Source organism: Dermacentor albipictus, chromosome 3 (genome assembly GCF_038994185.2).
Source record: "Dermacentor albipictus isolate Rhodes 1998 colony chromosome 3, USDA_Dalb.pri_finalv2, whole genome shotgun sequence".
Taxonomy (NCBI): domain Eukaryota; kingdom Metazoa; phylum Arthropoda; class Arachnida; order Ixodida; family Ixodidae; genus Dermacentor; species Dermacentor albipictus.
In genome coordinates, this window is record NC_091823.1 from 145,558,554 (window position 1) to 145,573,204 (window position 14,651).

Genomic DNA, 14,651 nt, shown 5'->3' on the forward strand with positions numbered 1-14,651 from the left:
GTAATTGTAATTAATTAGCTAACTCGAGACGTACCATCCTAATTATCAAAGTGCCAAAAAAGCATTTGACGGCACAGCCAAGGGACATATAACTGCGGTATTTTCAGTGACGTACTAATTGCGTACTAATTATTTTTTCCGACTGATAAATTAACCCCGACAAATCTGAAGAATACCCCGTGACTGCGCTCTCAGCCGGATCATAAAGCAGCGCCCTCGAATAGGCTCCCTGTGAGTTATCCAGAACGAAATAAAGGAAATGAAGGAAGACATCGGGATCGTGCTGAGGCCTTATCTGCCGCGCCCCGGCCGAACTAACATCTAACAACTAACATCTGAACTAACTAACTAACATGTCGCGTTTTGTGTCAGAGGAAAACAAGTTGTGATAGCTGTTGTGTTAGTGCAGATAAAGTGCAGGTATGTTGTCGTTGTTTTTGTTTTTTGCCACAATACCTGCCACCACAAAAACGTATTGACGTCAGTGTAAGGGTTTAAAGGTGCCTTTTGTTTCGTCCCAGTCGCCACGTGTTTCTCTAATGTGCAGAAGGAAAACATGATTCTTGCCTTTAGATCTGCAATTGGCAACAAGACGCACGGAAGTGTGGTGGTAGACCAAACGCATCGACTATCATCAGAAATTATGAAAAGTTAAGCCAAACCGGCAGCTTCAAGCAACAGTGGTGGAGGACTCCATTTTTGAGTCCTAGCCTACGCACGGGTGTTCTCGCATTTATGGCCTCAAACCCTCATAATAGCGTGCGGGATGTGGCCACCCAGGTACCAATTTCCAAGTAATCAGTTTGGAGGATTCTGTATGGCGGCCTTTCATCCGTACTACCATAACCAGCAGCAATTCTTGAAAGATAGGGACCCGTAGAATCGTCTAGATTTCTCGAATTTGGTCCTCACAAAAGCCGACGAGTCACCGGACTTCTTGAGCAACATCATGTACAGAGATTATGCCAATTTTCGCAGAAACGCCTACTTAAATTTGCATAACGCACACTATTTGAGGGACTCCAATCTACACTGGGCAAAGCGCAATCGGAACCAGTACCAGTGGTTGCTTAATGCGTGGTTCGGAATTTACGCCGGTGCTATAATCGGTACCATCTTCTTCGATCTCACACTGAACTGGACAGCGTTACGTGAATGAAATCTTTGAAAGAGTCGCGCATGAGTTTCTCACCGAAGTCTCGCTGTCACATCTTCAACTTCTGTGGTATCAGCAAGATAGGGTGCCAGCACACAGCAGCAGCCGAGCGCGAAGCTGGCTGTATGCGACTTTTCATGCGCAATAAATTGGAAGTCACGCGCCTGTAAATTGGCCGGCTAGGTCACCTGACTTCTCTCCACTCGATTCGTTTTTTTTGAGGTTATGTGAAAGATCGTGCTTACATGATTGAGACGCATGTCAGATTAGTTCAAGGCAAGGATAACGGATGTCTGCCGCATAATTCCGGCGTCGGTGATCAAGAAAGCCAGTGAAGATGTGATGAAACGGACACAGTACTGCATAGCGGCAAAAGGAGACCTGTGCGAACACGTCCTCTAGGCTGGTGTCCAACGGAGCTTACGTATTCATAGATAACAAGGGCACACTGAATTCTGATGGGCTTTCTTTTTTGTTTCTTTCTGTTGTTTTTTTTTGCAGACATCCTGATTGCCAATTCAGATCATTTAGAAGTGGCATATTTACTTTCTTGAACGCATCGGTTTTGCCTTTTCTCTACACGTTGGTCACTTCCCGATCTCCTTATTTCGCTTTAATTTTTTTACATGAACCTGTTTTTGCAACACGTATACACTTTCATGAAAAATAAAACGGTCGCTTGAATTTGGCTTTGGTCCGAAGAAGGTTTCTGGCGCGAAATTTAGTATACCTTCACGCACACTCTTTCGATGCGGTGCGAGCAGTGCCCGGATTTTGAAACATTCTATGCCTACCACATTGTTTTTCGCATTAAGTGCGTGGTCAGAGCGGCGCTTTGGCGGCGTTATCAAGGCGCTTTTGTTATCAATGTCATCAGTCGGCCTTGAAAGACGGATAATAAGTGTGACATAGAAATGAGAGTAAGGAATAGCTGTGAAGCCGCGAAACCTGCTGTCGGCGTTTCTTGCGCACCACTAGCAAGGTGATGCGCTCACTCTTCGGGTTTGCGACGGGCAATGCAGTTGTTTTCGATCTGCTTATTTGAGGGCGCTGCTTCGAGACGCGGGTGGGAGCGCACTCACGTGGTATTTTTCATACTTCATGAAGTTTCATTGCCAGTCGGATAAAATTGTGCCAAATTAGCACGTCGCTGAAAACACCGCATTTAGATGTCATTTTGAGGCGCCTATAAATGCCGCATTAACACTTAGAAAATTAATACAGCACTTCTCGAGCTAGATATTTAATTGCAATTATACTGAAATAAATCTGAATAAATAAAGAATTACTGCCGGCTACTCCAGTGTACTGGAAACAATATGAACTAGGTTTTCTTCGAGTAACGCAACTGCTCTTTTTTATGTCTCAGTGCATGATAATTGGGGAACACTGTATAATTCACTCAGTAACCAAAATGAGGCCAAGCCGGATTCACTCGAAATCAGAAGCAGCAGCAGTCATGCGCAGCAGCGCTTATACTCGGACTCACAAAGAGAGAAAGAGAGAGAGGCTGCAGTTTCGCCGGAAAGGCGAAGCATTATTAGTGATAGCGAAGTATGCGACAATTCTTCGAGGGCACACGAAGTTTCTTCATGCGATATATATATATATATATATATATATATATATATATATATATATATATATATATATATATATATATATATATATAACACTGAGTACACTGAGTATATATATATAAAAAACACCGAGTACACTTGAAACCAAAATGACCCGTAATATATATATATATATATATATATATATATATATATATTACGGGTCATTTTGGTTTCAAGTGTACTCGGTGTTTTTTCAACCATCTCCGATTCTACTGAAATAAATCAGACTGCTTTACCTCAATGTGGGAAGTAATTATTCAAGCAACTTTTTTTAATTCTGATGCCGTGAGGGCGCTTAGAATATTGCGCAAACAATTAAATTAGGCCAAGCAGAAAAATTTCTACAAGTTATTGCTTTCACCTGTTACTGCGAATATTTTTTATATACTCGCCACATGGTACTCCTTCATGACTACTGTCGTTTATTACTTTTTGTTTTATATTCACATACTTTTTAGCCGTAAGAAAACACCGACAATTCCCCGTTGTTTAATATTGTTTATTAAAAAACTAACATTTTCATTAGGAATATATTCACTATATGGGCTTAGTATCTGTGCATACTAAGCCCATATTGCATACATAAAAATACTCTGATAAGAAATAAAAGAAGCTTTCGCCTAATGTCATGGGAAAAATGAAAAAAAAAGTACGTTCTGACTCAATTTGTGGCTTGATTTTCACAATGTAGCGCTCAAAGTAACTCAAGTAACTCGTTCCAAGCTTAACTCAAGACGCCTATTTTCTTGTCCTACGTGCACTAAAAGGCCTGAAATCATCTACTTTTTTAAGATGACAATCCAGAAACTCAGTCCCCACGAACCCCAAATTAACTTGAAGTCACCAAGGAAGACCTTCTCTTCAAAAGAAAAAGAGGAAGCACGTAAAATGAACCAGTCTGAAACGCCGAACAGTGAAAATAACGGACTGGAACGCTTTTCGCAAAGAATGCAAGGACATGGAGCGGGCGATAACCTCTATAGAGGAATGGTGCAAACTTAAGGAAATACAGCAACAATACACCCAGGAGGTCGAAAGGTCAGAGCAAACACCGGAGGTGGACTCGCGACTCCTCAGGCTATGGGAGGCAAGGCGTGGACTAACAAAAAGGTGGAAGAAACAACGACTAAATAAGAAGCTAAAGAAGAAGATAGCAGAGGTTATCAAGGAGGCAGAGGAATACGCAGCCCAACTCACACGACAAAGTTGGCAAAAGTTTAATGACTCGCTGAATAGAACCCTCAGCACCGCAAAGACCTGGCGTATCCTCAAGGCTCTAATGGACCCAACCAAGACGAAGTCAGAAAGTAACAAGGCCATCCAAAGACTAGTACACCGATTTGAAGGGACAGAAGAAGAGCTACTGGAAAAAGTCCGTGTAAAGTGCTACGGGCAAGATAAACCCGAAGCGTACATGGAGAGATACCGAGGCAAAGAAAACCCCGACCTAGACAGACCCATCACCAGGGAGGAAGTTTTCGCAGCAGTTAAGGCATCGACCCGGAACACAGCAGCAGGTGCGGACAAGATTAGGAACGCATTAATCCGCAACCTAAGTGATGAGGTGGTCACACAGCTGACGATCTTCCTCAACACACATTGGGAAGCGAGGACACTGCCAGAGGAATGGAAACATGCGGAAGTAGTTATGATCCCCAAGCCAGGGAAAAAGCTACTAGTAGAAAACCTACGGCCGATATCACTCACTTCGTGCCTTGGCAAGTTGTACGAGCGAATCATGACAAGGAGGCTACAATAATACATGGAAGATGAAGATCTGTATCCCCACAGTATGTTCGGCTTTCGCACCAAGTTATCAACCCAAGACGTCCTACTACAAATTAAAAAGGGGGTTCTAAGCAACATCCCCTACAATGGAGAAAACATAATAATGACACTCGATGTCAAAGGAGCATTCGACAACGTCAGCCACGCGGCCATCCTCAAGGGACTGGACGATCTCAATAGCAGACGAAGAATCCACGGCTACGTGACAGCGTTCCTATCAAACAGAACAGCCACGGTGGGGTTAGGAGACCTGCGGACAGACAAGTTCCACACGCCTAACAAAGGAACTCCGCAGGGATCCGTGATATCACCGATCCTTTTCAACATTGCAATGATTGGGATAGCCCGGAAGCTGGAAGAGATCGACGGCATACATCACGCCACTTATGCCCACGATATCACCACCTGGACTAACCAAGGCTCGCTCAGCCAAAAAGAAGAACGACTACAAGCCGCAGCAACATGCGTGGAAGAATGTGTAATGGAAAGAGGCCTCGCCTGCTCGACGGAGAAGTCAGAGCTTTTGCGAGTCAGAAGAGGAAAACGCTCGGAAGAACAAATCAGCGTCACCCTAGAAGGACAAAAAATACCAGAAAAAGAAGCCGTCAGGATCCTGGGAATGTGGGTGCAGAGCAATCAACGCTGCACACACACCATAAACCTGCTCAAGCAAGCGACGGCACAGGTGGCACGTATGATCACCCGTGTCTCGCAAAAAAGAAGCGGCATGAAGGAGGAAGATACAGTCAAGTTGGTTAAGAGCCTCATAATCAGCCGGATTACGCACGCCCTACAATATTAAAACACAAACAAAGGCGAACGGGACCAGGCCGATGCCATCATAAGGAAAGCATTCAAAACAGCGCTTCACCTGCCGGCCAACACCTCGACAGAGAAGCTGCTGGCCCTCGGACTCCACAACACGTTCGAGGAGCTCAAAGAAGCACAGCTAGGGTCGCAGCTACTCAGACTCCAGCAGACTACCAGGGGCAGAAAGCTCCTAAAAAAACTGGGGCTCAAAGAAATTGAAAGGGTAGAATAAAGAACGGCAAGCCTACCCGATGAGTGTCGCAGTACCATCAAGGTAGGGTACCTGCCAAGAAACATGGACCCGAATTTACACACAACCAGGCGGAACGCTAGGGCAAAGTATGTAGAAAAATACCTAGCAACCAAGGCGAACACGGTATACACGGACGCCGCGGTATATCCTCTAGAACGAAGGGAAACAGAACAAAGAGTCCTCGCGGCAGTAATAGGCTCGGACTATAAGGAAATCGCTTGCGCGTCGGCACGGGATTCTACGGTAATCGAGGGAGAGGAAATGGCTGTTGCTCTAGCAGCTGTGGAGAGCTACCGCACAAATAGATCCCTTATAATTCTAACAGACTCCAAGGAAGCATGCCGAAACTACATTAACGGCAGAATCGGTCTAAAAGCACTCCAAATCTTCCACCGCGCTGGCCAACAAAATAAACGCATTAGACACACCATCTTTTGGGTACCGAGGCACACTGAGATTGAGGGCAACCAAAGGGTAGATAGGATCGCTCGCGAGCATACAAACCGAGCGGACCTAAACAGAGATCCTGAGGACTTCATGACAGTGATCCCAACGTACTCTGACATACTAAATTACCATAGAGGGGCGAGGATCAAATATCGCCCGCCTCACAATACACTCACTCAAGAACAGGCAATTTACTGGCGAAAACTGCAGACAGGAACTTTCCCAAATTTCCATAAACTGTGCAAAATGTTCCCAAGTCAATACAGGGACACATGCCCGTGGTGTGGCGCAATACCCACACTTCATCACATCACATGGGAATGCAATACGAACAAGGCATTCTACAAAATAGAAAGTCCGAGTGCGGAGCAGTGGGAGAGCGTGCTCTCCAGCGGCGACCCTAACCTCCAACGGAGGCTGGTGGATCATGCCCGACGAGCAGCCACGCTCAGTGGTGCCCTGGAATAGGGGCGCCAACCATGCAGGCCGGAGATCGGCATCAACCAATAGAAGATGAATACATCCGGCCCAACGACTGAATTACTCTTTCTAGGGCAATAAAGTTTACTTCCTCCTCCTCCTCGCTACCTTGTGATTGTCCAGTTCAAATTTTTTTTTCTCGCTTAAAACAAAATTTATTCGTTTAAAATCTTTCTGCATGGGTAGGCAGTAAAGCATACTATGCAGTGCTAAGTCATATTTTTACTTGGAACGTTACATTGTGAAAATGAAGCCACAAATTGAGTCAGAACGTAATTTTTTTCATATTTGCCATGATATTACGCGAAAGTTTAGGTTTTATTTCTTGTCAGAGTATTTTTATCATCTAGTATACACATATACCACGCCCATATTGTGAATATATTTGCAATGGAAATGTTAGTTTTTTTAATAAAAAATATCAAACACGGGGCAATTGTCGGCTTTTCCTTAAGGCTAAAAATTGTGTAAATTAAAACAGAAAGTAATAAATTACAATAGTCATGAAAGAGTACCATCTGGGGACTATATCAAAATATTCGCAGTAACAGGTTAGAGCAATGACTTCGTAGAAATTTTTCTGCCTGGAATAGTTTCACTTAAGTGCGAGACCTTCAAAGCATCCTCATGGCATTAGAATTTTTTTTACTCAGACGCGGCTCGATACAGTCAAAGACGGGGGTTTACGGCAGCCGTAATCGATAGGGAGAAACGGTGCAAGACGTGATCGACGATACGCACCACAAGTAACGAGATAGCTGAAGAAGTAGCCATAGCGCTCGCAGTAGCTCAGACTAACGCAACCGTGATAGCCAGCGACTCTCAGACGGCAATAAGAAACTTTGCCAACGGCCGAATCTCCCCGGAGGCACTACGCATTCTTCTTGCAAAGGCCAAAATTACAAAAGACAGATATACATCACCTGGACACCCGCTCACTCCCTCGCGGAGGACGGCAACAACGAGGCGGCATACGACGCGGCTCGAGGGCTTACGGGCCGAGCCGCAGTCATAAGTGGCGCCCCGACACCCTCCGGAAGTGACGGTGTGGTAAATGATCGAGTAGGAGTGGGAGGACAGAATGACAACATATGATGACATTACGAAACATTATAGGTTACAGAGGTGCATATTCCCGCGACGGCACGCAAAATTGACAAAAAAAGCAGTCTGTCGCATGGCGGCAGTTAGAAACTAGGACGTATCCGAATCCTGCACTCTCGCACATCATATATCCGGATGTATATCCTATGGACAAATGCAAAACAAGTGAATCTAGAGCCACTCTGGAGCATATATTACGGGAAAGCCGAGGGATAAATAACAATAAAGAAAACGCGGCCTCTAGCAGCAGCCGTCGCACGCGCTGGGAAGCCGTGCTGCTCAGCCCCGCCCTCGAGGATCAACTATGGGCCGTCCAGCGGGCCGAGGATGCCGCCAGGACCCACGAACTCCTGGCCGTCACCTAGGCGGGGCCTTTGGCCCTCCCCACCAACTCGCAGGGCACACAATAAAGTTCTTTCCTCCTCCTCCTCAGAAAAAAATTCCTTGAATAATTACTTCCCACAGTGAGGTAAAACAGTATGATTTTTTGCAGGAGAATCGGACATGGTCAAAAAAACAATATATATATATATATATATATATATATATATATATATATATATATATATATGTGTGTGTGTGTGGTTCGGAACGCTGGTCGAGCCCCAGACTCCCCCCCTTCCACCCCCCCCCCCCCGGGAACATGAAAACTCTCCGCCTATGGCGCCATCTATAGTGTAACAGCCCCACGCGACATCCCACGGGCGTTAGCGATTGGACGATTGTTTATGACCATGGAGTTGCTCATACCTGCGCGCGCCCACCCGTTTAATTTTCCAGTAACTGTACTGGCAACTGCTTATGTTCCTTCACCAACATTTTCGTCCCCATCAACACTTTCTTCTCTTTCCCTTTTTAGTGTCATTCCCCTTACCTAATGCTGAGTAGCAGGTCAGAACTTTTAATTCGAGTCAACCTCTCATTTATTCTGTTGAAATGAATGCCTCTCTTTCTCTTTCTCTCTCTGCAAAATGGGCAAGCGGTGGTTCTCAACGCGTTCCTCCGATCGTGTCATTGCCCATGGGGCACATTTGTCAGCCGCAAACCTCGAAGTGTACCGCGGAAAGTAGATAAATCAAGCAAGGAGCAATATGCGGGACACTTCTGTCGGTGCCGCCTCAAGTCGAGTGGAGGCGTTCAATTAGGATGGAATTGCAGAAAGTAAAGGTTGTGCTCCTCATTATGCAGTAATTATTAAAAATTTTAACAATTATCTAGGAATATAATAATTGAAAGGCATCCCACTAACACCAGCATGTTCTCAGGTTTCAAGAAAAGGTAATGTAGGGCCCCTTTAAGTTATTAGTTATAGGTTTGTGCATCTCTGCCGCTGCATTTGCCGCCCCCCCCCCCGCCCCCCGATATGGAGCAACATTTTTCAGCGTGCTCAGCGGATTTCACAGGGGATCGCACATCAGGCTAGTGTTTGCCAACAGGAGTGCTACAGTCTCGGAAACGAAATTGCCCGCAAAGTATATTCTTTCTCTCTTTCAGACCAAGTCAAAGCAGCGAAATTGAACTCGCACAACCTGTGCGCGCACTGCTCACACCTGTTTAATTAACCCTTCCCACTTGAGCGCAGAGGAACGAGGAATAACAGTTGTACGAAAAGTGGTAGCTTGGGCAAGCAGGTACGACACAACTGGAGATAGAAGAGCGCGAAACAACGACATACACAACGAAGAAAAAGACGCACACTCAACGCTATGCATATGCCTTCCTTCGTCTAGTATTTTGTCATCTTGCGCTTAATTCAACCAATTAGGTTGAATGAAGCGCCGAGAAAAAGTAGTAAATTACGGGCGTACCTAAAGCTTTTGCCTAATAAATAAGGAGGAGAACGGGACAACTTACGGCGTCGACGGCGGTTCCCTGGGTACTTTCCTGGGTTTATTAAAGAAAACGATCTGAATTAAAAATGACAGAAATGAGCAGATACTTCGCGTGCCATTTAACTGAACAACACAAGAAAAAGCGTCTTACTTAAGACATGGCCAGAAAATTAAGTTCACTGCTTTCCGGGCCTTTTGCAGGTTGTGAGCCGATCAAGCTTCGTGGTACTGCAAGTATTCATCCCCACTATATGAAGCTAAACAAATAATAAATTCATTTTATTATAGATTACGACTGCACTAAAAGATGGCAATTAGGGACATTCCTTCAAGGTTCCCACTCAGGTCGAACTTCTAGTTCTCTTACATGAATGCTATGCTTCGCGGTGGGCAATTTTGTACCATAATAAGCTTATGTCTGCAAAGGTCACTTAAAACACGGATATTTATTTTGATTTGATTCATTGTTTCCTGATGCTCTCCAGAGCAAGCCGGGAACAAGGGTACGCATTCTGAACGGGAACTTTTAACCTTGTCTCCGAAACAATTTTGCACCGGTTTACGTCATACAACATAATATTTACAACACCCACCAGATATCCTATAGGAATGCATTGTCTAAATGAATTCGAAATAAAGCATAGCTAACATGCAACAATCGCTCCCACATGTCATTAAAATATGAGCCTATAACATATAAACATAAATATAAATACAAACATTGCAACATATAATTTTCAATCGAATCAATAAATATTGCAAGTAAAATAAAGAAGATATACCAACATGAGGGACACGTCATTAAAAAACTCAACAAATCAGAAATTCTTCGTCTATTAGGACACCAACAGCTGAAATAGTTATCACCTCCATCGGTAAAAGGTCATACACTCTATAATTAACAGTTTTTTCACTCGTTTCTTAAAGTTACTTCTGCAGCCAATTTTTACCAAATTATTACTCTGTTGAGAAGTTTTCATGCATTGAAATTTCAGAATATTTTGCTGCAGTTTTTGTGTGTTACATGTTTTGTATGACGCCGTACTGGGGTATAGTGATACCGAAGATCGAAATAGATTTCACTTGGGTTTTGATGTTCGGTATTTTTCTTTATTATTATTGCTTGCAGAAGTTCTTTTCTGTCACAAGTACTTCAACTACATATTTGTAATTTCTCTTGGACATCAGGCACAACACTTTCCGTAAACCTACAATGCTTTGTTAGGTTTCCACCAGGATAATTCATTGTCAATGAGTGGGACCTCCTAAAGTTGAAGCAAGTATTGACAGTTCATCTCAGACACCATGCTGCGCCACTAATGTTACGCATATACAATGTTCATTTGTGTTAAATATTCATACAAATATGTTTCGATGTATTTCTTTAGCCCCTCAGTGCTCCCGCGCATGCCTATGTAATACTTTATAAGGTGCCTTCAAGTAAATGATAATTTCACATCTCTAGGGCGTTCGTTCTTGAGTGTCCCTATTTGATTGTCTTATTTGAGCTTTAAAAGGTCGCTTCCCACCCATTTCTCTATGGCCAGTGTTGGCGGTTCAGAATGGAGACAAATGCATACCGCTTTCCAGAGAAGGAAGTTGACCGCGAAGTCACAGCAGAGGTTGGCGATGCACTCGGCGCCGAGCCAGATGTCCAATATGACGCCGTCCTCTGTGGAGAAAGACAACGATGGTGATTCACGTGGTTTGTTTAACGTGCCAAGTCAAGACTGGTGACGCGTTCGAGAGCGCCGAAGTTATTTTTCACCGCCTATCGAGTATTTCACACTTCATGTGGCCAAAACGCTTTGTCTTCCTATACTCATAATGCACTTTTCTACCAGACCTTTCGTGACGTGACACTGGGCTGCGTCACGTCAACTTATTTTGGATAGGAGTAGGAGGCTATGGGTAGGAGTAGTCTTCACTAATTCCTACAACTACCTTATTCAAATGGCGGACTCACCCACGCACGCTAAATGCAAGTGTGAAAGAGACCATCAGTTATCTTCTGGGCCATTGTTCTCGGTTGGATAAACAACGCCAGACTCGCCAGTGTGCCTTGAATAGACTGGACGATAGGCCAGTCACAAAAGCAAATGTTTTGGTAGCCTGGCCTCACTATCTCATCAGCCCAGTAAGTCTTTCGAGCTCTTCTGCAGTACCTGAAGGTGACAGACTTGAGCGGCCGACTTTAGATACGCTGCGCCTGGCTAAGCGTGTGTGGCAGTGCGATTAAGACTCGTGCCCTCTATCTCCTTCTTTCACTCCGCCGTCCTCCTCTTCCCATGTAGGGTAGCAAACTGAACAAAGTCTGGTTAACCTCCCTGTCTTTCCTTCCTCCCTTCTCTCTCTCTGCCAGGGGGAAGGAAATTATAAGACCTCAGTTTATTTCAGTTTATTTGTCTTACCTGATGGGGTATGCATGGCAAAATGCACATTGCAGTGTTTGGCACAATGTACGAATGAACAGCATTACCGCATCTTTTAGGAAAGGCCCTATACACACACTTCAGAGCGCAACAAGGATCAATGCATCGTAAATGAAATGACAAAGCCTCTTTCCTCATAGTAGATTACACGTATACACAACTTTTAGGCAAAAAAGAAACGCAGTAGTGCTCAGACAGAATAGCACATCCCACGCAGTATATTTTCCGTGCCACATTCCTGTGTAAAACAAGCGGACCCCCAAATACGCTAGCTTCAGGATGTGATGGATATTAGAGTATATAAGCGCAATAAGCTGAACAGGCCGAAGCTCAAAACAGAGGACTTGTGCCTATCTTAACTCTTTAAAATCAAGAAACCTCCCACCTTCAGGAGGCAAAGATTCTAGGCAGGAGAAAAACGATACAACTGGTTTGGCAGTATGTCTTAAATCAAAATGAATGCCTCTATGTAATCGGTGAGGTGTCCGCAAGTTCGCACATTTACGAGTATGAATTCGCGAATGCCGCTCTATGGGTCGCGCAATTTTTATGTCGATATTATGCAATGATCAAAGACGGGCTTCTTGTGCCCCGAGAGGAACGCACACCTGTGGGTGTTCGCCAATCATTAAACAGCTGATGGTATAGCGGTCGTCCTTATCTCTTTTGTGCTCCTTTTCGTTGCACTTTGCATTAATGTGCAGTAGAATGCAAAACCTACAAGGCCAACAATCAGCCCTGAATAATACGGTCGTGCCTCGTTGATAGGGAAACTTTGGTTCCCAACCAATACTGTCTATAAGGATGAATCTGAATGAATAGGGTAAACATTTATTTAATATGTGAGCTCTAATTCAAGTTTCTTTCTGTACGTTACACCGCATATTGACACTGAAATTTGACGGCAACTGAACAACTTCGAGTAGTTAATCTAATCGCCCCTCTCATCAAGGAATCGCAGTTCAGTTTGAATTGCCTCCCCGGCCATGAAGGTTGTAACAGCAGTCCTGGAGTCAACAAAATTTCGAACGAATGCTCTTTCACTCAGTGAAGGTAAATACATAAAAAAAGCTGTAGTTCCGCCCGAAAGGTGAATTATCGATTGTGATAGCAAATTATAGACAGCTATACGAAGTTAGGATAGCAGTTTTATCGGCCGCATGAACTTGGAAACATTTGCTTACGAACTGAATTAACAAGCATTGTGTCATACACCAGCTTCGGCTTACCCAATCACACTCAGACTCGCACCTCTTGGGGATCAGTCAGCTCAATCGCTCAGCCGTGGACTCACTCAAGATCAACCAGACTTGGGCTGCTTTTGTATTTGAGTTGAGCTGACCCATGAGTAATTATGTACTACGCGTTATTGTGTGACGCTTACCTGACCCCGTTCGGTGGAAGCCGTACGAGAAGCGGATGGCGCCAACGATATTGGGCACCTGCATCGTTGTAGGCTGATTATTGCCAAGTACTTCGTGAATATATCCGCAGCAGCAACATGCAGCCAGCAATAGCTCCGGAACCCCAACGTGGGAAAAGTAAACGGCGCTTACCATGTGAGCGGTGATCCAATACATCGCTGCTTTTCTCGAAGAGATGATCACCATGGCCGCTTCTCTTGCTTCTTCTTCGTCTCTTACCGCGTGCAGGTTCCAGTAATTCGTTCCGTGATTATGATGATGATGATGATGTTATGATAAAGATGATACCGTTAACCATAGCAGGAACCCACTGCAGCAGGATAGGCCACGACCGAGTGGTGGTATTATGATAAAGAAATATATGTAACTCACAATATCCAGAAAATCGATGATACATCAAATAAGATGGTGCGTGGTATAGTACTGAGCCTTGCATAAACTGGAACAAATAAAAATAACTTAGAAATTCTAATAGTACATAATATAAATAAAACAGTTCAAGAGAATGTTAACAAATTTAAAAAGACATTGTAATAATTTAAATATAAATATTTTATTGCCTAGAAACATAAATTAATGTTACCAAGCAAAAACTTTCGCGCTCATTATGTGCGATAGGCCAGGAGCAGCGTTATTGGAAGAAAGAATGAAGACCTGGCGAAATATGAAATGCAAGAGAAAAAATATATACCTTGTGGTCGCTAAACAAGAAAAACTTTTCGAGTTAAATATTGCTCTCGCAGGTGTTATGGAGAAAAAACAAAGTACCGTAAACAAAAATGAGGTAAATTTAACACGTTAGCCTGCCAGCCTCAAGCAGGAAATTCAGCATGACATTGACAACATTTATATCAACTTGGAACCGAATGCTGCGACTATGGGAGAGCGCGGGAAAAGTGAGGTTACCTTTTGCAAATTCGCAGAAGGTGATCCGCAAGAAGTGCCTTCAGTACCAACGGAGACCAATAACATGCTTAAATAGAGCTCTTTGGGAGGCCCCCATTTACTACAAAAATGACACGGAGAAAAGATGGATAAAAAGAAAGCCTGCGATCAGTTAAAAAAAAAAAGCAGCCTGTAGGGGATTCCCCTGGTTTGCGACTGCGCCAGCAGCACGCTCTCATAGCAGAGATCTTTATCTTCTCATATCAGATTTCTTTCTTAAAGTAGGCACAATGCCGTCACCTGTCGCTTGATTATTCCATACAGGAACATCTGGAACACAAGCGCAGACACCAGCATTAGGGTCTACGTAGTCTACATAAACACGCACATATTTCAAGCATGAATGTTAAGCGACGCT

The 14,651-nt window shown here is 44.0% G+C and overlaps 1 protein-coding gene across 2 annotated transcripts in view; it reads right to left on the reverse strand.

The window, feature by feature from the left end:
• Positions 1-13,582, reverse strand: part of LOC139056964 (mucin-22-like) — a 36,131-nt gene extending 22,549 nt beyond the window's left edge. For both annotated transcript variants that reach the window (XM_070534748.1, XM_070534747.1), the window contains exons 1-4: positions 13,481-13,582; positions 13,309-13,366; positions 11,073-11,164; positions 9,515-9,544 (exon numbers count right to left, since the gene is read on the reverse strand). In XM_070534748.1, coding sequence (XP_070390849.1) covers positions 9,515-9,544; positions 11,073-11,164; positions 13,309-13,366; positions 13,481-13,534 — 234 coding nt within the window. In that variant the 5' untranslated portion in view covers positions 13,535-13,582. The remainder of the gene's footprint in view (positions 1-9,514; positions 9,545-11,072; positions 11,165-13,308; positions 13,367-13,480) is intronic.
• Between the last annotated feature and the right edge of the window lie 1,069 nt (positions 13,583-14,651).